The 24,136-nt window shown below is 34.8% G+C and overlaps 1 protein-coding gene across 8 annotated transcripts in view; it reads left to right on the top strand.

Annotated features, from left to right (window-relative positions):
* Positions 1 to 24,136, top strand: part of ADAMTS20 (ADAM metallopeptidase with thrombospondin type 1 motif 20) — a 96,478-nt gene that overhangs the window by 41,120 nt on the left and 31,222 nt on the right. For 4 of the 8 annotated variants that reach the window (XR_011091994.1, XM_068669387.1, XM_068669383.1 and 1 more), the window contains exons 12-28: positions 1,212 to 1,357; positions 2,771 to 2,952; positions 3,025 to 3,185; positions 4,412 to 4,529; positions 8,405 to 8,500; positions 9,728 to 9,894; positions 10,012 to 10,141; positions 11,204 to 11,330; positions 12,003 to 12,213; positions 12,760 to 12,924; positions 13,563 to 13,727; positions 15,525 to 15,647; positions 16,976 to 17,083; positions 18,284 to 18,448; positions 18,645 to 18,935; positions 19,248 to 19,409; positions 20,705 to 20,881. Coding sequence is in view for 7 of the 8 variants with exons in the window: in XM_068669387.1 (XP_068525488.1) it covers positions 1,212 to 1,357; positions 2,771 to 2,952; positions 3,025 to 3,185; positions 4,412 to 4,529; positions 8,405 to 8,500; positions 9,728 to 9,894; positions 10,012 to 10,141; positions 11,204 to 11,330; positions 12,003 to 12,213; positions 12,760 to 12,924; positions 13,563 to 13,727; positions 15,525 to 15,647; positions 16,976 to 17,083; positions 18,284 to 18,448; positions 18,645 to 18,935; positions 19,248 to 19,409; positions 20,705 to 20,881 (2,694 nt within the window). In the remaining variant the exon portion in view is untranslated. The remainder of the gene's footprint in view (positions 1 to 1,211; positions 1,358 to 2,770; positions 2,953 to 3,024; positions 3,186 to 4,411; positions 4,530 to 8,404; positions 8,501 to 9,727; positions 9,895 to 10,011; positions 10,142 to 11,203; positions 11,331 to 12,002; positions 12,214 to 12,759; positions 12,925 to 13,562; positions 13,728 to 15,524; positions 15,648 to 16,975; positions 17,084 to 18,283; positions 18,449 to 18,644; positions 18,936 to 19,247; positions 19,410 to 20,704; positions 20,882 to 24,136) is intronic. The other 4 variants (XM_068669385.1, XM_068669384.1, XM_068669388.1 and 1 more) reach the window with 4 other exon arrangements.

Genomic DNA, 24,136 nt, shown 5'->3' on the forward strand with positions numbered 1-24,136 from the left:
GATAAATCTAGTTTTTGCTCCATGTTTGCTTTGTGCTGGAAGTCATCTTGAGTGGTAACATTCTTAGTTAGAGACATACTTGGGGCTTAAAAGACATGGCCAATGCTCAAGAGTCAATGCGACCAAGAACTGTGCAGGCAATTTGGCAATTTATTTGCAATATTTGGCAATTTAATCCAATTTTATTGCCTAATTTGATTAAGAGTTCAGGCATTATTCAGAATGGAGAATCAGATTCTATAACAAATTCCTATTTGGAGAGCAAGGCCCTGGTCCTCATGGGGTTCTTCATTGATATTCAACTGATATGGCTGGAGGGCCAACACAGCAGAGCGTAAGTAATCCAGGAGGTTTCTGGCATGCATTGATGATAACTTCCTTCTCCAAGTGATAGAGAAGCCAGTAAGGAGAGGTGTGCTGTTGGACCTCAGACTCATCAACTATGAAGGGTTTGTTGGGAATGGGAAGGTCAAAAGTAGCTGTGGCTGCAGTGATCTTGAGATGGAGTTCAGGATCCTGATGGCAGGGAGGAGGCTGAATAACAAGTTTACAACCACAGACTTCAGGAGAACAGACTTTGGCTTCTTCAAGGATCTGCTTGGTGGAGTACCATGGGATAAGGCTCTAGAAGGAAGAGGAACCCAAGAAAGCTGGTTAATATTCAAGGCTCACCTCCTAGCTGAAGAGGGGTCCATCTTAAAGAATAAGAAGTCATGCAGAAATGCCAGGGGGATTGCATGGATGAACAAGGAGATCCTGGAAAAACTCAAACATGAAAAGGAAGTGTACAGAGGGTAGGAGCAAGGACAGGCAACCTGGGAGGAATACAGAGAGGTTGTCTAAGCATCCAGGGATAAAGTTAGGAAAGACAGAGTTCAAGTGGAACTGGACTGGTAGAGCAGGGGAGAGCACTGGATATTGTCCAGCTGGCTTTCACAGCAGGACTTTGATGCTTTCAGTGTCAAGGTGGCCTTTGACACTGTCCTCCATAAGATCCTTGTGAACAATCTGCAGATGTATGGGCTGGGTGGGCAGACAGTGAGGTAAATAACTGGCTGAATGGCCAAGCCCAGAGAGTGGTGGTCAGTGGCACAAAGTCTAGCTGGAGACTAAATGTCCAGACCCAGGTTAAGAATAGGGTTAAATTTTCTTTCATGTGTAGTAACCTGTTGCTTGACTTACAAATTTTGCTTTTTCTGTCAACTGTGCAGCACTGCCGCCATGGAATTTGTGTGAGCAGAGACATGGAGACACGTCCTGTAGATGGAGAATGGGGACCATGGGGACCTTACAGCTCATGTTCAAGAACTTGTGGAGGTGGAATCAAGAGCACCACCAGGCTGTGTAATAGACCAGAGTATGTTTTTTGCTGTTCTTTACATTAGATCATAATGAAGGTATTATAACATAATGGATTCGTTCAAAACAAAATAAAGGTATTATGGTTGCATAAATTTGTTCAAAACTCCAATAAGCAATTGCTTGTTTCATCAATGTTTGAAAAGAGGGATAAGTCTAGAGACTCCAAAATGCAGGGAGCGTTTAGATTTCTTTTGCCTCATCATTCACATTTATAGATAGATCTGAAGACTTATTTTGGTAAAGTCTTTTTTTTATTTTTTTATTTTTTCCTTAATGTTGAGGGTTTATTTAAACTTTCTGATACGTTTTATGGACTGAAAGGCGCAAAATGAAAATACATGTATTGCCAGGTAATCTTTTTAGTGAAGCACTTGATTTGTTTAGATTTGAGGCTGTTTGACGGCATCACCACCAGTAATGTTCACAAGGAACACTGGTTACAGCAGGGTCATTTACAACTTCCCTTTATAATAAGAAACTTCCACTGACTGAATAATTCCATGTGGGTTTCATTCTCTGTAACAAAGGTCAGTGAGAACTTTACCCTTAACTTCTACAGAACAAGAGCTGAAGCTATGGTTATGGTTTTATTTTTACGAAGTGATGTCATCTTGATATTATTGGAAGGATAAATGAACCTCAATCAAATCACCCCAGGTTATTTTATTTTTTTCTGCTAAGTAGACTAGATTCCTATGAAATATGGCTGTGTCTGTCTTGGTATCTGGTAATATCAATATGCCATTGCTTTATTTGTTTTCTTTTCCTCCCCAATCCTCCAAAGAATCTGCTAATACCAAAGTATAGTGTAGCAGGGTTTTAAGTTAGGAAATCTATGTTAGACTTAAGAGTAAATGGGCTGTTGTCCACAATTCTCCCATTTTAGATCTTTTGATCTACAACCTGAAACTGACATTAAGACTAAAGAGAAGAGTGTAGCAGCTCTTAATTTTATCTTCTTTCTTTGTCACTCTTTAACATAATAATTTAAAATTACTGAGGGAGGTGCTGCTTCTGTGAAAATAGGGCTGTAATCCTGGCTAAGTTAATGGAAGCATTGAAGTTAATAATGCCTTTTACCAGGCAAAATATTGATGAGTATAAGAGAAATAAAAAAGCATTTAATATAATAGACATTTAAGATATTAGACATTATCATCCATAACTTGTTTACCACCTCCCCCAGCAGTAATCTTTTATGTAGACTTTTTTATTTTCTTCATATGGGTACAAATGTACACCCAGTGCAATAGAAGATGAGAGGTTTTGGGGGGGAAAGACAGTACAGGACTGACAGAATGCTGCATGAGATTTTCCCTTTTAGATCAGTAGATCAAACCTCTTTTCATGGAAAAAAGGAATTTTAGAAACAGAGAGAGAATGTTTTACATTTAACTGTTTTTATTAGACCAAGGAATGGAGGAAAGTACTGTGTTGGCCGCAGGATGAAATTTCGATCATGTAATACTGATTCATGTCCAAAGGGCAAAAAAGATTTCCGGGAGCAACAGTGCTCTGAATTTGATGGCAAACACTTTAACATCAATGGTCTTACGTCTGCTGTCCGCTGGCTTCCAAAATACAGTGGTAGTAAGTGATTATATATTTTTTCAATTAACAGAATAAGAATGTTATTTTAACTAAAGTCCTAAAACAGTCAAGAAACCTGTTGGATTTTCTTTCCAGTTTCTATGAAAGATCGCTGTAAACTTTTTTGCCGAGTTTCTGGAACAACTTCCTACTATCAGCTGAAGGACAGAGTTGCTGATGGTACTCCCTGTGGAGCAGAAACCAATGACCTTTGTGTTCAAGGCTTATGCAGGGTATTTAAATCTAAACTTACTAATTATTAAAATCAATTTTAACAGATGGTTAAATAGTTACTAAATAAATATACATCCAAATAACCATTACTGAAAGTATGTAAAGCAAGATGTTTTGAATTTACTTCAGTTGATTTTAATCCCTACCAAATTAAGATCTGGAAATGGAGGCAATTAAGTGAAGAACATAGAGTTGAATCTGAACACCCATAGTCTTTCCTCATTAAGCCTAATGTGTGAGAGGGTTAATATTGTCCACATGAACTGAGAGAAGCTGGTCCAAAATTGGCATTAAAGGAAGTAAAGAAGCATGCTGTCTGATTATTGCCTGCTAGCAAAGTGAAAAACTGAAAAATCTGAGGGTAGGTAGATCACACATTTATGGTTTCATTGCAAAATCAGGTGGAATGGACCCCTGAAAAGGATCAGTTCATCATCGTTTGCTTAATAGCAGTTAATAGAAGTACCACAAGACTTTGCTAGAACATGCATATTATAAAAAATCAAGACATTTTTTGTCCATCCCAGGTAGAATCATAGAATCATTAAGGTTGGAAAAGACCTTCAAGGTCATCTGGTCCAACTAGCAGTGTCACCCACTAAACCATGTCCTTAAGCAGCAGGTCCAACCTTTCCTTGAACACCCCCAGGGACGGTAGTTTTGCTGATTGCAGTAAAACTGGCTAAATTCAGGATGAGGAGAAAATGTAACCTTTTTCAGAGTATATATCAAGAGGAAAGAGGAAGTCCTGTTTATGATCATGTAAAAAACAGAAGATTAAGTAAAGATACATAAATGAAGTGATCCTATGCTAGTCTACTTATTTTCCTTTTCTTGTTTTGTAGTAATGACAGACTTTAACAGAACTGATGTCTGTATACAAATACATACTGATTTTAGGATTCAAAGACTTTTTTAATGCAAATATACCTTAAAGTTTATACACTGTGTTGATATTTTTATACAAAGTCTTTGCATGCTGTTACGTATTCTTGTACAGTTCTTGGCATAGTAAGTGTATATGGATTATACATTCTTTGTACAACACAACTACTGTGTTTTGCCTGTACATTACAGCACCCAAAAACATAAAAGGTTTTTCATGAATTGCCAAGACTAGATATATACAATGAATAAAAATGTTTTTTGGGAGTGGGAAGTTTACATTGTATGTTTTCATTGTTTTACATTGGGCTGAATGACACGGGATTGTATTTTTTTGTAGCAAGCAGGCTGTGATCATGTTTTGAATTCCAAGGCAAGGAGAGACAAATGTGGAATCTGTGGTGGTGACAATTCTTCATGTAAGACTCTTGCAGGTACTTTCAACAGTGCTCGTTATGGTATGTTTTGCTTTTTTTTTAATCTTAATGTACATTTTAGTGTGGCTTAGTGATTGTATTGTTGGTTGAGGAAGTGGAATTTCAGTGTATGTTCTTTAGGGCCTCTGTCAACAAATAATATCTCTGATTGTCAGTCACACGTGCCCTCTCAAGGATGCACAGGCAAGCGCTGTGACACACTGACCCATTCAACTGGCACAAACCAATCTGCTTTAAGGTCAAAATAAAAGCCATTAAAGAAGATATGATGAGGACAGAAGTACTTTAAAAGGAAGAATGCTTCCTGCTGTGCACATCGTGATCTCTGTTATCTGGAAGTATCTCCTTTTGGTTGTGTAAGGAGATATCAAGAGGGCTGTGGCGTGAGCAGCTGGTGAGATTTCTTTTTCCCTATAGTGAAAGCCTGTGAAATGTGACCCTTTTCTTTCTAGAGAATATGGGCAGCAACATTTATGTTCTTTTCTCTTCATTGGCATGTAAGGAATGAGAAAGTCTTCTGGAAAACTCTGGTACTTTATATTTCTTTGATTTAATTTCTCTAATAGAGCTACCAATAGTTCTCATACATGTAGTCCATTCTGGGAAGTATGGAGAGACTGTCATATGTATGTAGCAGTGCAGGTCAACAGTTAGAGCGTAGAACGTAAGGACAGAAGTCTCTGGATTAATATTGTATTCCAAAAAGCCTCTTCATGCGGCTTCATTGGATGAAAGAGACCACAGGCGAAGTGAAAATGATACCTGGAGAGCTGCCAAATAGGATCTTCAAAGGACAAAGGAATTGCTGGTCAAAGAGGAAAGTATGCCCAGTATCCTGGTGGATTTTTATTTTTTTTTTCCTGGCAGAGGGCTTGTACCAAGCAAAAAGTACCAAAAAGCTATAAGTGGGCTATAAGTACCCCTCCTGTACAAATACATGTCACTTTTCTTGTCTGTCTTGAGATGCTGGAATAAAACACAAATATTTTTATTGAGACTGGATTTTTGAATGTGTGGTCAAATACTGAAGGAAAATAATGCATTACTTTTGATAACTCTGAGTAAAGGACTATCAGTTTGTGTGTTTGTTGTTTTTTTTCACTATGAAAGATCTTTTCATTTACAGGTATCACATTAATTATGTCACAGATATGTTTGATGCAAATAAGCAGTATAGTGAAACTGCCATTCATTCAAATATAATTGACATTATCACTCTGTTAATCAGCTTCTTGTCGTCTCAGATTTATTTGATTCTAAATGAAATTAATTCCACAAAGTAATAAAATTTTAATTTACTGTATTAACAAAATGATTCATCTAAAAAAAATCACTATCATTTTATATTAAATAGTGAATTATGAAAAATGGAAGCTCATATTTTTTTTTCTTTTTTACAGTCCATGACATAAGGTAGTCTGATTTGAAAACTACTGTTTCATTTGTTTTCCCATATACTTTAATTGATATAATGTAGGACTATGTATTCTGAGGGAAAAAACTCAGGAGTTCATACTTATGTTGGGAAGCTAAATGACTGTATTCTCTGTGAAGAGTATGATAAAGTAAATTTCCCAGTTCGTTAGCATAGAAAGGATGGAGGGTCCTGAGTTCTTTCCATACATTCCTTGAACAACTGCTGGCTGGAGCTACTGCTGGGTGTCCTTCAGTTATTGTGGGCTCTTGTAATTCAATATGCTTTGTGTTTTGTTATCTAAGATTCTGTATTTATGAATATTACCATCTTGGCATTTTTTTTTTGCTAAAAAGACTCATTTGGATATTTCTGTGGCTTAGCTGGTCTTGAACAGGGCATCAGAAAAAAATTCAGTATGAAAAGGACAAAAAAAGATCAAAAAAGTTGAATTATTCTTTTCTATTTTGGGGGATCAGGAAAACTTTATTTTAATATTTTGGTGGGGTTTGTATACATAGTTTTATCATTTACATTCTTTTTTATCTTGGAGTTACATAAAAGATAATACTGAGTTATACTACTGGATAGTAAGCTATAACATACAGGATTATGTACAGCTGTGCTCAGGCAGGAGTGCAGCACTGGAAACAAAAGGTTGTAGCTAGCCGACCACTAAAAACTCTGTTCATGGGAGGCCTATGACACCCCCAGGCTAATGACTGAAATCGCTGTCTGGGGAAGAGTCCTGAGTTAGGTGTCACTTGATAATAATGCCAGTCTGTGAACCTGGTCTTTTTCTTTTAACTGTAACTGGTCCTGTTCTGTACTGTCACAAGCCATTTTACTGAGACAGAATTTGGAATTAGACAAGAGCAGTCAGTGGTACAGGCTTGTATTCATACAGTTATGATGATTGTGATGTTGTCATTAAGTGTTTAAACAGCAGTGAAACAATCATAAGACACTCATTACAATGAAACGCTAATTTGCTTAGCTCCCAGTTTAGGAAATGGTCATCTCATTATGTGCACATAATTGTTATGTTGTCTGCTATTGCATCAGACTAGAGTATGTGATGATTTCCTGGAAAATTGTCTTTCTTACCGCCTTAGTAAATGATCTGGTCTCCTGTCCTATATACTAGGCAGTTTTATTTATAGTTTCCTCCCATATTTTGTCTTCTGTCTTCCTATTGCCACAAGGTTTTCAGTGTGTGTGGTGAGGAGATTTTTATCATGTTTTGGTTTTCTTCCCATTAATTTTGGAAGATTCACCATTTATCCAGAGCAAGCAGCATGCCAATTTGCAATTGCAGTGCTGCCCCCAGCTGGTAACCGTGATGGACCTGTGATTAGATTAAATGTTCATTTTAAATGCATGACATAGTTTTATTAGATTAAAAACACTGGGAAGTTAGTGAATTCTGAAATTGAAAGAGGATATTGCCATTTAATTTGCATCCCACATATATGAGTCAACTAACTAAAGTTAAATTCAGCCAAGTCTTTCTTTAAAACAGAGCAAAACGAGTGGCAGAGTTAGCAAAGATTATATTAATGCTTCAGATTGCATGTTTGTATTTATTATTGTTTCCTATGTTTGCCATATTCAGTTGTTCTTAGACATTGGGGTCCTTTGGAATTTATAATCAGTATCTGTGAAAAACAACTTTTTTTCTTTTTTTTTTTTCTTTTTCTTTTTTTAATTTATGTGGATGTACAGATCGACAGTTCTAAAACATAGATCTTCGTGCATCTATTTTGATACCTCAAGACCATCATTCTCATTGGAGACATTATAGGATACAATCACTCATTAGTGAAGCATTTATATTTTAGAGAACACACACTAGGGTAACAATTTGTGTAGGAGAACGTGGATCTGGCATGGCTTGTTTATCCAATACACCTACATCAATTCCAGCACTGCAGTATTCGAGTATTTATGACTTCTTCCTTAGAGTGTTGTCATCTCTCGTGTAAGGTAGAGAAAAACTAACCCAATTGTACAGACAGGGAATGGAGGTACCTGAGTTTAAGTGATATATTCAGATATCATTCAGAAAATTTTATGGTTAAACTGTGAGCAGACACCATGTTTCCTGAGTCCCACGTGATATACTTGACTGCTCTTTAGAGTACTGCTAGCTCTCAAGAGATTTTTCTGAATAGGTTTAACTCATGTTATTGTCAAAGAACAGAATTCACTTTGCTGAACATAGGAATGATTTTTAACTGTCCCTTGATTTATGAAAATAAGTTTCATTTCAACTGATTAAAAAAAAAAAAAAAAAAGTAAAGGAAATTTAATATGCATAAAAATACTCACATTTCCTTCCTAAACAAATGAGGGTATTCAGAAGCAGTAGTTGCTGGTGCACTCTAGGTTTTTGTGAATAAAACTAGTTAAACTTATGCTCCTATCTGCTAATATTGAAGCATTTTTGTCTGTAATTAATTTGTGAATAATTGCATTGCAGGTTACAATGTTGTAGTAAAGATTCCCAAAGGAGCAACAAACATCGATATTCGGCAGCACAGCTACTCAGGGAAACCAGAAGATGACAACTACCTTGGTAAAAGCCTCCTGTGTATAATACTGATAGATAGTTTTTGTGCTTTTGCTAGGGGTCTGCTCTAAACACAGTCAGAAGCCTGATAAAGGCTTTAGAGTAAATATGTAATCATTATCATCATTTGCCTGATTCTCTCTGTAGATATTAGTTTTATGAAAAATAAGATGACGATAGGATTCTAATTCCTAAATGTGTGTATCAGAGAAGAATTAAAACAGATCGTATGATCATGTCAATTTTTGACTTTGTGGTGCCCATGTTAATTAAATCATCATGAGTCAACTAAAGAATAATGCAGGCATTTGTGTTTTCAAACATTGGAAGCATGTGGTTTATTCACAGATGAAGCAGTCGTCAAACATCAGTCATTTCACATTTCTGTTTTTTCTATCATGTCTGGGTATAAAGATCACATTTTGATAAATTTCTTGATAAATTTGCAAATACAATAGAAACAAAGAACAAGTGAACCATACAAAGTGAATTGTACCAAAAACCTTGGTTGTCTTATTTTGCAATATTTATGTTACCTCTTAAGTGCCTGAAAGTATAGTGATGCTTAATTTCCTTCTTTCTTTTTCCATTACCATCTTACTTGACAGACTTCAGAGCATTCAAGTTTTTTTTCTTGCTACCTGATACCCTGCTGCTGCTTGTGCATCTCACAGGATACAGAAACAACCCTCACTGCCTGATACATAGCATGTCTTGACTAAATATTTTAGTTATTTTTACTTTGTTATTAATCTTCATTGTTATAATAAACTGTTTATTATTTTTTAATTGTAAATACCTAATAATTTACTTTATTTTTACTTTTAAATTTACTTTTAGTAAGTAGCTATTTAGTTAGCCACTTAACTAAAAATGCCTCTAGCAAGTACAAGAATGTGAACTGTAGAATTGGACACAAATATGAATAACACTTGTTCTCTTCTCCAGCAGAACCTAACCAAATTTAAGAGTGATGACTATAGTCAGCTTTCAGCAGAAAAAATATTATTATAGTTAAGTGTTATTGCAGAGAAAATCCATGACAACTGCCCAGGTGAAAGTGACTGATGGTTGGGATTGAATTCATGCATATTAGAAACTGTTCATTAGAACTGTAAAACCTTACATGTGGACTAAAAGTGTTGATGCAAAGACATATTTTAGGAGTTTTGATTGATAGAACCTTTTAGTCAAAATAGTTGTTTTACTTCCAATATTTTATTTTACTTACAGCATTATCTGATATTCACGGAAATTTCATCTTGAATGGAAATTTTGTTGTAAGCATGTCAAAAAGAGAAATCAATATACAAGGAGCCATTTTTGAGTACAATGGTTCAAATAATACAATAGAACGAATTAACAGCACTGATAGAATTGAAGAAGAGTTAACCTTACAGGTGAATGTTTACTTTTTTTTTCATAAGCTTAAACATTTTCTACATGGTCATTGTATTCATTACCTTATGTCATGCTCAATTTCACTGAAAAACAGTTATCATTTTATCTCAATTAAGGTTTTGTGTGTAGGGAATTTATACAACCCTGATGTACGTTATTCATTCAATATCCCAATAGAAGACAGAAGTGAGCTGTTTACGTGGGATCCTTATGGACCATGGCAGGACTGCAGCAGGATGTGCCGAGGTACTGTGAACTCTTTTGTCAGCAGATCCAAAGACCTGATGGCATTTAGGAAGAGACTAGTCTCAAGCACTCAGATTTTATCACCTCTACTAAGGAAGAAACTCAGCATTCTCAGTAATTTTAGGCACACATTGCATTTAAGGGCAGAATAGCTTCTGATTTTGTTTTCTTGTTTTCAATATTCATGCAGCACAATTCTATATCCAAAATTACATTTGTGCTCCTTTCTTTTTTAGCTATAGGACTGCTTTACAGAAAATAGTTGAATTGAGTATAATGTATCCTTAGTAAGTGGAATTGTATATCTACTAAGGTGTATTAAGCTTCTGTTATTGTATTTCCAGATGGTGACTGAGTGGTTTGTCTAGTATCTTCCATATCTATTTCTTCAGCTTGTTTCGGTTATCTGCTATTTGGAGTGAAGCTATTTGGGAATATTATTTTAAACTGTCATGCTATAGGCCATTATAGTGCAAAATTGGAGCCACAATATGTATGCAGTATATCTATAAAGTGTACGTACTCAGATTTTTGATAAATTCTCTTATACAGGAGATAGAAATGCTTGTCCTTGAGACAGAGAATGGTGAGTTTCTTTGGATTTTGAGTCAGGCTGTAGACATATTCATGTGCTGGGGAAGCAGTGCACCTGTCAACTGCACTCCAGTTCTTTAAGGTATGCTGCTCAAACTTTCTGCTTCCTGAAAGAAAGAATTGTGACCTTTTAGGTAATACAGTGGTGTTCAGTAATTTGGTAATTAGGAAAGAAGAGATGTCATGCAAATGGAATACTTATCCTGATGAGTAGATTTGCTGTTGCACCGTATATTAATTGTAGTTTTCTGGAGTTTGATATCCTCATGAGACCACTGCAGTGTAGCTAGGAGATGGCAGTGGTGGTGGACATAGCTGGGACAAGGCTAATGTTTGTGCAGAATCTCCTGTATAAAAAGAGTAGTGCTAATGGGGTATCTCAATTAAATTCCTAAGTGATTAATAGATTCTATTACTGTAGAAAGGCTCTCTTATTTCAGACCTTTTTTCACTTTTCTTATTTTCAAGGTATTCGAAGAAGGAGAATGACATGCATACGTAAAAGTGATCATGCGGTAGTATCTGATCAAAGATGTGAATTTATACCTCCTGTACCGGATGTCTCAGAAGAGTGTAATACAGAATGTGAATTAAGGTGAAAAGAGGTTCCTAAGTGATGAAACGACTGTGGTCTTACCTATTTTTGTTGGTAGAGACTGAAACAAAGCAATTGACTGGTTTATCGTCCCTCCCACCACCTTTTCTCCTTCCCTCATTCCTCCCTTGTCTTTCCCTTCTTCCCTCAAATCTATCAATATAATAGGTTTATACATTAGGCTTACACCTTTGAAATTAAGTATAATTAATGTATTTTTCTAATTCTTATTCATGAAGTGCAAAGTCTTTTGCTAGGATTGCAAATCTGTCCTCTATATTCTGTCACACAAAAATTGTATTACTGGGTACAATATATTTTTCAGCAGAATTGTACTCTCAACTGGAACTAATTTGAAACACAGACATGTGTTTTTGCACTCCAAATAAGCCCACACTGAAGTGTTCAGAAGATGAAGGGTTAGAATTATAACTTGCATTTTTCAAAGTCTCCTGGGAGACTCCTGGGGGAAAAAAGGACCTTTAAATTTCAAAAGATGAGTCAAATTCTTTTATATTGTTCTGAAAATTCCAGTCGTGATACAGATTTTATAGTTTTAGCCGTTGCCTAAAGTTTGTATTACAATTTCAGGTACATTCTTTGAGTGCTTAATTAACCATAGTTTTATTTTTTAAAACATAGTTAGCTTTCTATAACAGTTTATCTTTGTAGGTGGCACAGTATTGGCAAAAGTGACTGCACATCAAAGTGTGGCCCAGGGTATCGGTCTATAGAAATCCGCTGCATGAAGTACTCTGTTTCAAAAGGACTCACTGCTCCAGTGGATGATAGGTACTGTGCCGATCAGCAGAAGCCACCAACCAGAGAGCCTTGTCATGGTGACTGTATGTTGACAAGTTGGCACTACACAGAATGGTCAGAGGTAAAAGTTGAAGACCTTGTAATTGTTGCATTATAGTTCTGGTTAGTGTTCATAACAAATCTTCGTTTCTATATATTTTTTTCAGTTTAAATAGCTAAAAGAAAATAATAATTGACAAACCCATTGTTTTTGGAGGAGCTAATATCAATCTCTATATTTTGGTACCTGCTGGATGTAATTCCTCGTATTTTTATAAGAAACTGTAGCTGTCTATAATAGTTTCCAGCTTGTATTTGGACGTCAACAGAGAAGATCTGGGGGTTAAAAGTATGTGTTTTATTTGAAGTCTTAATAATTTAGTTCTGTATGCATTGGAGTAAAAGAGTTCAGCTTTCATCTTCATTAATGAGTTTTATCTTGAAACTGCCAGACAAGGTGCCAAACTTACCTCAAGTTGACATAGTAACAGTCTATAGCTTAGATGTAGTATACGATACATCTGTCTAACATAATCTTTAATGTCTCACGTTTAAGACTGACAGTGCCTTTTGACCTGTATTTATCATGCTGTGTTTCCTGTTTCATAAAATCTTCTAAACACTGTAGTGTTCCAGGAGCTGTGAAAGAGGTGTCAGAACCAGAGAAGCTTTCTGTTTGAACAACTTGGGTCGTCATCTTCCTGACAGAGAATGCCAAGAACTTCCACGAGTTGTAACACAGAGTTGCAATGAATTCTTATGTCCAAGCTGGTCTGTTAGTGAGTGGAGTGAGGTAACGAAACCTGGTCATTGCTATTAAAATAAGCTGCATTGAGCGTTTGTTTTTTGTTTTGGTTATTTTCCAAAGTAAAATCTATTTAATCCCAGGACTGTGCTGATATGCATCTCAGATGTACAATGGCATGAGAACTTCTGAAAAGCATACCCGTAATTAATTTCTTCTCTGAAATTTTGTTACATTAATATTAGATAACAAAATTGCTTAATCTCTCTAGTCATACATATAAATTCATTTTGTCTGAAACAAAGAGAATTATTCCACCAACTGAAAAACAGAATTAAATCCATTTTATTACAGTTTATGTATATATAATACGATGCTTGATAGTTTAGACGTTCCCTGTGATATGTGCACTCACATCTTAACTAAGTATTTTTTGTTCTAATGGAAGCAAGTGAGCTGTACATTGTTTTGTATTTTATAGCTTTGGAAACTTAGTGTTATGTGTTTGCATAGATATTTACAAGAAATACAGAGTTCACAAAATAACTAGTTTTGTTGCATGATGAACACATTAAATATTTTTGTCATTTATGTGACCTTTAAAATCCAAAAGATTCCTATAAGAAAGTGAAGCAATTAGCACAAATTCATGTCTTTACAAACTGATGACTAATATTATTTTACAGTGCCCTGTCACATGTGGCAAAGGAATAAAACATCGGCAAGTATGGTGCCAACTTAATGATGAACAATTGAGAGACGATTTCTGTAATCCAAACGATAGACCAGGATCAGTAACACCATGTGAACTTCATGAATGCGCATCTTGGCAAGTAGGGCCTTGGGGATCAGTGAGTACATCAGGATTACTGGCTTTTGTCTTGTATTTCATATTATGAGCGGTCACAAAACAACACCATTTAAATATTTTAATTGGACCTTAAGCAGCTACTTGAAGGTGAATTGGTTCGCACATTTGTTTGTTCCTGTTGACTATCTAACCTGTAATTTAGAAACACCCTTATGTAAGTTAGATGCCTAAAACAGACACTGACTCTGAGCCTTAATATCAAAAATCGCCAGTGCTATTTCACATGAATGTATTTAACTTCCAAAATAATGAAAATGTAGATAGCAAAGCATTCAAATGAATGAGACAGGTAAAAGACCAAATATTTAGGTGTGTCAGCATATTTAAGTGATAGCTTTAATTTAATTAAGACCATTGAATTATACATGCTAATAATAGCAGACAAAAAGATTTAGTATTTGTTTCTTTTGTTTTTATCTTCAGTGATGAAAGAGTTTCTATATCTTAATGTAAGAGTGCTGTTCCTTTGTCTAATTATGCTTATGTATAGCAGAGGGGCTTCAAAATTCCAGAAAAAGCTGAATTAATTTTTGAAGGAAGCTTTTGTCACCAAATAGATGAGCATTAATTACAAAATAATAAGGTACTCAATGCTGTGGAGCTTTCTTATAATCAAGTTGTCCATGCCAATAGAAATATTGGATTATTTGGTGTTTCTTGTTAGTGAGAACTCATAACTGAACATCAGGTAATACTTATTTTTTACATATAACCTGTCAGTAAAATACATAATAAATGAATCCTTTGAAAATGAAGTATGTATTTAACTTACACATTTCTTTTGTATAGATGTTTTCTCATGTCGTATTTGTTGTTCATGTTAGAGATAATCACACTGTTGTCTAACACAGAATCATAGAACCAAAGAATCATAGGTTGGAAAGGACCTTAAAGATCATCCAGGTCCAACCTCCCTGCCATGGGCAGAGACACCAGCCACCCACTAGATCAGGTTGCCCAGGGCCTTGTCCAACCTGGTCTTGAACACCTCCAGGGATGGGGCATGCACAGCTTCTCTGGGAAACCTATCCCAGTGTTTCACCACTCTCATAGTGAAGAATTTCCTCCTTATATCTGATCTAAATCTACCCTCTTTCAGTTTAAAACCATTCCCCCTTGTCCTGTCCTTATCTGACTGAGCAAAAAGTTGCTCTCCATATTTATGCATCTCCATAAGCCCCCTTTAAGTATTGAAAAGCTGCAGTAAGGTCACCCCAGAGACTTCTTTTCTTCGGGCTGAACATCCCCAGCTCTTTCAGCCTTTCTTCATAATGTTGAATTCCTTTTGGGTAATATTCTGGTTATAAGATGCTGGCATCCTGGCTCCCTACAAGTTAAATGCAAACAAGGAATTAAATTTCTTTAATTTCTTAAAAATTAACCCACTCCACCCCACCCCCAACTTCTTCCCTTACCCCAGGTTTTTATTACTGAGCATGATATTTTATGCTATGGATAATCCCTTTGGAGAATTTGGGTCATCTGTCCTAGCTGCATCCTTTCCCAGTCTATTGCCCACCTCCAACATACTACAGGGAGCAAAGTGGGGGAAAAAAGTGACACTGTCCAAGCACTGTTGGGCAATAACCAAAAATTGGTTTGTTACACTGTTTTTAGCACCATGTGGTCTGCTGTGAAGAAAGTTAACTGCATCCCAGACAGACCCAGTACACATTCCTGTTCATGCTATAGAGAGCTTTAAAATATAAAAATTGTAATTAAAAAAATAATTTGGATTAAACATAGTGCTATTTCAAGTGTGTGAAATTATTAACAGTGTACTGTGACATGTGGACGTGGATACCAGATGCGTGCAGTCAAATGTGTTACTGGGACTTACAGAGTTATTCTGGATGATGACAGAGAATGTAATGCTGCTACTCGTCCTAGAGATAACCAAGTAAGTTAAAAACACTTCTCAGTTGGTTGTGTATTTTAGTTAAAAGATTTTAAAAATGAATGTGGTCTACTGACTTTTTTGGGGAAACTTGCAAGAAACAATTTCTAGAATGAGAAAAAAAATGAAGCTGTCTGCTATTTTTCTCTGCTTCAAATTTGACCTGGGTAATTAAATAAAAGAAAAGTAATAAGGAGATCAGAGATTTGAAAATTTGGTATATGTTGGCAGGGTCAAAGACCTTTCATTACTTGTAAATAAAAATTTTTAAAGACTCCAACACAGAATAATGTAAGGTTGACTGCTTGTCATGATGCTTAGTAATCACACCTAGCAGGCTTGATACTCTACTTTAGAATTCTGTTTGTTCTTAAGAGAAAGTCATGGTTACTTGAGGAAAGCTTTGATGGTGGCAATAATGCTAATTTGAAACAGTATAGACATGAATTTTATATAGTTCAGTATGGTATTAATGTGGTTTTCTACATTTCTTCCCCATCTCTGTTTGCTTGCTTTTTCACTTCTTTTAATTTAAATCTATTGTTTTTCATAAAAAATGTCTTTAATACAGTCAATGGGTTTATCTTTAACTGAAAACAATTAGTATCTAACATGCTATGTATATTGATCTAGCTACCAAATTGATTCTTCACATTTATATCCAGTTAGGCTGGTAACCACTTACCTCTCTGAGGGCAGGCTCTATACTGATCTATTTTTTGAGAATAAAAACCGTAGGGTATTGTGGTCCAAAATAAACTGGTCACAAGTCACCAGCCTTGTGAGGGCTTCTTGAATAAGTTTTCAAATTATAAAAGCCAAACAGATTAAGTACAGATTAATTTCCACTCCACTCTAAATTAGAGTATGCTTCTTGTTTTGAATTGTGGTATCCGTTTACCTGTTGACTGAAACTGAAGAATTTCTTGTTTTTTGTAACTGAAGGTATAAAGTGGCACAGCCACTTTCTTCACTCAGTTCTGTAGCGCAGGAAACAGAACAGAGTCATGTTCATGCCACTTGTCTCCAGCAAGTTATCTGATACAGTTATTTCTCAAAGTGCAAATATTACTAATTATTACTCATACAGTGTTAACATTAAATAAGTTGTCTTAGCCTCTCAATTTGAAATAAAATAATTTAATAAAAAGCTTTTAATAATGACAGAGAAAAGTAAAAGATGGTAGTTACTGTTTAATTAATGCTGACTTATTGTGATAGTAACATCTGTCTGTTTGTGGGAGCCATCTGCTTTATGTTTGTTTGTTTTTTTCCAAATCTTAGACTTTGAAAGCTTTATTTATTTATTTATTTATTAATCACCCCCACAGGAATGTGAATTGCCCGCTTGTCCAGAAACTACAAAATTATGGACTACATCGCTTCCTCTAATTCATGTGGGGAAGGTGACCCAATGGCGATATGGATCATGGACTCCAGTATGTAATGTAATAGTGATCACAGCTGGCAGAGAAATCCTCCATTCTGACACCCCTTTTTCCATACAGGTTTCATTAGTATATCTTTCAGACTGAAATCTCTTTGAGATGATCTTTAAGAAATTCTAATTTTTTTCAAGAACGTGTTTCTTTAGAAGGAGATAGATGCTCCCAGCAAATTCTGTGTGTTTCAAATCTAGCTAGGGAAAATAAAGGAAAAAAAAAAAAGGATTTGGGGGATAGGAGATCTGAGTAGAACAGCTTTGATAGGACTGAGAGTGTTCGAGGAAGTGTGTTTCAAAACAATTTTTATCATTGTCTGAGCATGCAGAACATCTTTCATTTTAAAATATGATTTAAATCTTGTATGTGAATAACAATATTAAATAGTTTGGGTCTTTAAAGATTCAATTTCATGTAACTTACAAGTGTTACACAACAAACTGATTTATACACAAACTCTTATCAAAGAGTGTTTGATTTTTGATTTTCATACTAATGAAAATTAGTTTTGTTTGACAGAGATACGAAAATTTGGAATAATCTATAAAAATGTAGATATTTGTTAATCCCTTGAGGTTCTTAATTAAGCATATAGCACTTATATCTTTGCACAAACCATTTTAACAAAATAGTAGTAAAGAGTGCATAGACTGGGGCTACTCAGAAGCCATTTACTAAATCCCCCTGGAACATTTTATCTATAATAGCATCAGAAGGGGCTCAATTTAATATGCTGATATGAACTAGAATGGCAAATGAATTGTGAATATCATTTTTTATTAATATCAGTTGATGTAAATATTGCATCACTGTGAAATAACTAAAATGTTCTGGAATTTGCTCTCTAATGTGTCTATTGTTAATAAATTAATAAATTCCCTTTGCAACTGTATAATGATTCCATATTATAGTTGAAATGATACCTGTTAGATATGCTGGATTACTTTCCAAGAGTGAAGGCTATGCATGTTAGTTCCAAGCCAACAAGAATTATTAAGGCCTAAACCATCCAGCAATATTTTGCTTTCTGTCTTGAGTGCATGGCTCTATACTTGTATATTGGTCTGAGATAAAATCTGTTTCTCAGTGTTTAATTCTAAAGTTAAGCTAATACTAAGCAGTGTTAGCATTTTTGATGCTTGCATGGTCTTTTTTTGGCCTCATAAAGTGTGGTGAACATGGATTGTTCTCTGACAGTGCTCGGCATCCTGTGGGAAAGGTGATCGTGCTCGCTATGTAAGTTGTAGAGATGCTCATGGAGGAATAGCAGATGAATCCTTCTGTGCTCATTTACCACGACCAGCTGAAGTTTCAAGTTGCTTTAGCCCATGTGGAGAGTGGCAAGTTGGAAATTGGTCCCCTGTAAGTATTGCTTGAAATGTTGTTTTTGTTTGTTTCTAGTTAGAAATTGGGACTTCATATTCTATACATGTATTATTGAATTTGCATCCTTTGGTACAGTGAAGTATATGTTTCTTATTGCCAAAAGTAAATATAAATGTCTTTGGTTATTAGTTATCAATGTTCAATCACAAATATTGGGTTAATTTTTGGTCAGTGTACAGTTACGTGTGATAGTGGAACAGTAACAAGACAAGTTATCTGTGTCAACTATCATCAACAAATCAACGAGAATTACTGTGATCCTGAAGGCCGTCCCTCTAAAGAACGAGAATGTAACATGCCACCATGTCCACCAGTTTATCATCATACTCCAAGAATACATGACCGTCCAAGTAATTTTCCAGAAATAGGTTATCTTCCAATACACCATCCGCAAGACAATACAAACCAGTGGAACCATCCTTCTGTAGGAGGATATCAATGGAGAACTGGACCCTGGGGAGCAGTAAGAATTTATTTTTTTTACATATATATTAATTTGTTATCTCACTTGTGTGTAAACATTTCTAGAAATGTTATTGCAGTATGTATTTGGTCAAAAGAAAAGTACATTTAAAAAAAAATACCATTATGAAAATACATTCAATTTGAAATATAATTTTTGTGCAATTGCAACTTTAAAATACTTCAACAATTTTTATTTGCAAATTTCTGGTTTTAAATGTTAACTCATTTTTTTTCTAAGTTGTTGTAACCAACACGTTATATGTTTTTCTGATTATGTAATGGTGATATATATTTTTACATGTTTTGGTAGTGCTCTAGTACTTGTGCAGGTGGATTTCACCGTCGGGTTGTAGTATGTCAAGATGAGGAAGGACGAAGCGCTAGTTACTGTGATGAGGCAACAAAACCTCCAGAGTCAAGACACTGTGATTCTGGACCCTGCCCACGATGGAACTATGGGAACTGGGGAGAAGTAAGATCATTTCACTTTCAAGTGGAAACATTATTTACATAAGCTTAGATATAATAATTTAAATGTGAATGGAAACATTTTGTTTACTTATTTAAAAATAACGAGTTTCAAACTGTTTATCTAAAATTTGTTCTTTGATGAAATTCAGAAATCTAGTGTAACTATGGGTAGTGTAAGTATACATCTAAAAGATCTAAGTATTGTGTGATGCTAAAGGTGTACAAAATAATAGGAAATATATTATTGTATTTTTAAAAAATACTAAAGTGATAACTTCAGAAATTCTAGTTTTATTAACACGTGGCTGGTATTTCTCAATCCACTGAGTACTTGCTGTAAAAGCTTATAATTGAATGTTGTAGTAGTATATTGAATCTTGAAACAGCCAATTATTTTCCTTTACAAAAAGCTGAATTATATGAGGAAAAACCTCAATGTAATAGCTAGCTAGAAACAAACAAACAAAAACAAAACAAAAAAACCCTGCAAGCAGACATACTTGTTATGTGCATGAAAAATGAAAAAAACAACAACAAAAAAACACACCCTCAACCCCCTCCCAAGAAACAACCAACCAACCACCATCAACATAAAAGAACTCCCTCTTGTAACTAATCCCTTGATTGTAGTTACAGATTCAAAGTGTGAAGATAAGATCATGCATCTAAAAAGTGTGCCAGGGTTAGAATGTTTTAATGTAATGTTATACATTGTTGGGCAAAGAACGGTTTCTCCATTCTATTGTCATTTTTGACCATGCATTCTTGATCAAACACTACAGAAGATGTTAAAAATGTTTTGTCTGGCATTCATTCTGCTATAACCTTTTACAGTTCCTACCCTCTTCTCTTACTCTTGATAAATCAATATCTAGATTTGATTTTTTCTTCCTTTCAAAGAAAAATTGAGTGAATTTATAGTTATTTATTTATTTTCTATTTTGGCCAGATCTAGCTGTTTTGCTTTCAAGTCCAGTCTCAGTGTCACATTTTTTCATGTTTAGTCTCACAAATAGCTATTTTTCCTTGAAATAATAGATTTTCTATAACTGAAACTTTTTATATTTTCCATAGTTTGGTAAATTATAAAAATGTAGCTTTGTAAATGTTTTGGTGAGACTTATTTTCTTATCATATGAAATTAAAGTGAAAGTTCTTATTCTTGAGTTGGGCATCCAGGAAACATGAAAGTAGACATAGTAAATAATAATGTGTTGATTATTGCTATATCACTTTACATCAGTTGTATTTGATGACCCTTAACAAAAAATCTGTCTATAAAATTTTGTATTTTAGTGTACTCAAACGTGTGGAGATGGAATAAAGACAAGACTGGTGATTTGTCAACTTCCTACGGGCCAAATGTTGGGTGATCAAAACTGTGAAATTCTAGACAAGCCACCTAATATGGCACAATGTAATGTGCATTCTTGCCCTGGTGATGTTTCATGGCATCGGGGACCATGGAAATCGGTACGATAGCATTCACTAATATTTTTCACTCTTTGTTCTTTCTGTCACTCTATTTCCCCTTGCCTTTTAAAAATTATACAATTATTTTATTTGATAACAGTGGAATAATAGTGCATGTGGAAATATAGTCGCTGTATTTTTATTAAGCCATTGAATTAAATGGGAAATAGCCATTTACTTCAGTGGGAACAGTATTGTGCTCTGTAAAACATCATAGAGAATATTCTGAAATTTACCAGAAATCATTATAGCTAATAGTGATACCTATTAGGTTGTTCTATTTTGAAGGATTATGATTTGATCTGTGTTTTAATTTAAAAGTATATGCTGTAATTTATACTGTAGTATTATCTACATATTTATATTTGTAAAAAAATCAAAAAAGGCTTTCTAGTGCATAACTTTTCACTAATAGAATATTTAAATACAACCTATCTCACACATGTATATTACACTTTGTCATCAAACAACATATTACTCCATATTACGTGTAAATTTGTGTATAAAGTTTTATATTTGTGGTTTTAAAACAGTGACTAATTAAAGTTGTCTGTGTATAATTATGTATGTAACTATAATATGTTGTTGTCTATGTCACTGTCTATTAATGTATAAAAATGACCACAGCAATTACCATTAATCTTTAAAATTGCCACTAGCAGATAATTAACATGGAGAAATAATCATAGTATACTCTACAATAGAGAGTACATTATATTTCCCAAGCTATGAATTTGACAATATTTATTAGTTATTGTGCTCAATTTTAAAGAGATTAATGGCAATCAAAGGATGTTGGATCCAATTTTGGTTCCATTAGAAATCAGTTGAATACCTGTCATTAACATCACTGGGAGATGGACTGGATAACAGTTTTTTATTTAAAAAAATATATAATTTGGTTCTTTGAATAATCATGGAAACATTAAAAAATTATTATCCAATTTCAGCTTTAAAAATTGATTAGTTTATGTAATCTACTCTAATTTATTGCAAATACATTTTAAAATGAAAGCTTGAATTAATGGTTTACCACAGTTATCTTTCTTCCACTGGGCAAACAGAGTTTTGGTTTTGTGTTTAACAGACACCAGAGTTCCTTTTTTAGCCGTTATTCAAATAATTAGTGGTGACTTGCTAATACTTTACTAATGCATGTTCTTCAGGTGCTGAGGAGGCAAGCAGGGCATTCGGCACATCGTTGCCTTTGCATTAATAGCTTACCTGTAAGTTATTGCAGGGTATTGTAAGTGGCATATATGGCTTAGTTTTGCAAAGATTTTTTGGTTGTTTTATATTTCAGTTAAAGCCAATGCAATCCTTCAAAAACTAAGTTTAGAATGGAATCTAGTTAGCGAGGGAAGAGATTGTAGCTTCTGTTTTATATGAGATTGCAAGTTCTACAGGTAATCAGTAATAATGTTAATTTCATGAGAAATTTCATCTGCGATGTGTTGTTGAGCAGAAACCAACCAAGTAGGTTCAGGAAATGAAAGTAGGCTCACATACTAAATACAGTATCGCTTTTCAGTAGTTTAGCTAGTCTGAACACTGCCAACACACAACCTTCAGTTAATTTGTGTCGCTGTTTAAATAGAACAAAATTTCTTCATTGAGGACAACTACTATAAAGCAGTAGAAGCTTTAGTCACATAAATACTGCCGTACCTTAGCACAATCAGTTCTGTTTAGTCTTCACCTATGGTTGGCTGACTAGTTATATGACAGTCTGGCCTTAGATGATGGCTCTGCCTGTCCAATACCTTCCTGGAGTACAGTATGCTCTCATGTAGGGTGCTGTTAATGGTACATTAATATAAATGCTGTACATTTAGATGTAGTTTTGTCTAAACCATGATGAACTAAAAGCTTTAGCTTACTGATTATTTCAGCTTTTACAAAGGCTGATAGTCTCCTTTTGAATTTTGTGTTCAAGCAGAAATGGATTCAGAAAAAGCTCGATATTAGCAAAGACTAATCCAGAATCCTTAGAGTCAAGAACCTGAGCCACAACATTGAAAGACTGTTCTAGTTAAGCAGTTGTCAGTGTCTTTTTTGCAGAAATGTGAACCTCTGATGGTGCTTGCCCTCTATTTAGAACATAATTAAAATTGCATTGATCATTTTAGTGATGAATTTTGCTTATACTTTTGAAGAAGTTTAAGGTTCAAATCACTGAAAGTTGGCCATGTACGCTACAGTAGCTGTCCACTGTTCTCTCTTGAAATCTAATCAATTACATGTGGAAGTATCAGGTATTTTACCTGTTTTAGTCTTCGAATTGCTTCAGACCATGATGAGCTGGCATCTAGTGATTTGTAATGCTTGGCTGCTTGAGCTTGTTCAGTTCTGCAAAGAAAAGGAAACTGATTAAAATGACTCAGAATAAATTCTTCAAAATAATATTTAATCTGTCTTCCGAAGCAATAAATAAAAGACTTCAGTACCCATTTCCTTATCTGAGTTTAGTTATATCATGTGAAGATAGGGGAGGCAGGCAAGAGTGTTTCTAGTGTCTGCTCTGGGTGGAAAGGCTTTTGCTGTGTCCAGTGCACACTTACAAACTATTTCTTGTAGGACTTTTTTAACAGGAAATATTGAGAATTAAAATTGTGCAATAGAAATAATGGTCCCAGATTTATAAACTTATGTGACTACTTTGTATTTTAAAAGAAGCAGCTTCTGACCACTTCAGATAATTAGCTAATTATTAAGTGTAATTCCGTAACTATTGATGTAATAAACTTACAAAGGCTGCTTGTGAGAGCATATGCAGAATGGCAAGGTGAGGTTTGCAGCATGGCAATGTATAGTATCTTTCCATCTTCAGTGCAGGCTGGGTACTTCTATTTTAGGATAATAAGCTTGCTTATACTTAGGGATAGCTCTAACTCAGATGCAAGAAAACATTCTTCTCATGTGGAAAAGAATGTTAGTTCAGTTAGTTCAGGTCTGTTCCAAAAATCAGCAGTAAAAATGGTTTTGGTTCTTCATCTTGATATTCTAGGCTGATACTTTGTATAGATATTTTTAGAGTTGTGAACTAGCATTAACTGTACAGCATGAGGGAAGAAGTAAATTATTTATGTCTGAAGTCTAAATTAATGAATGTCATTATCTAATTAATTTTAAACAGATTCAGAAACTTTGATTGTTTGAATTCCTGGAACTTTATTAAGTCCAGAATTTTCATATTCATGCTATCTGAGCCAGAGAAGCACTCTGCAGTTTTATAGATGGCTAGAAAACACAGCC

The sequence above is a fragment of the Anas acuta genome, chromosome 1, assembly GCF_963932015.1.
Source record: "Anas acuta chromosome 1, bAnaAcu1.1, whole genome shotgun sequence".
NCBI classification, from domain to species: Eukaryota; Metazoa; Chordata; class Aves; order Anseriformes; family Anatidae; genus Anas; species Anas acuta.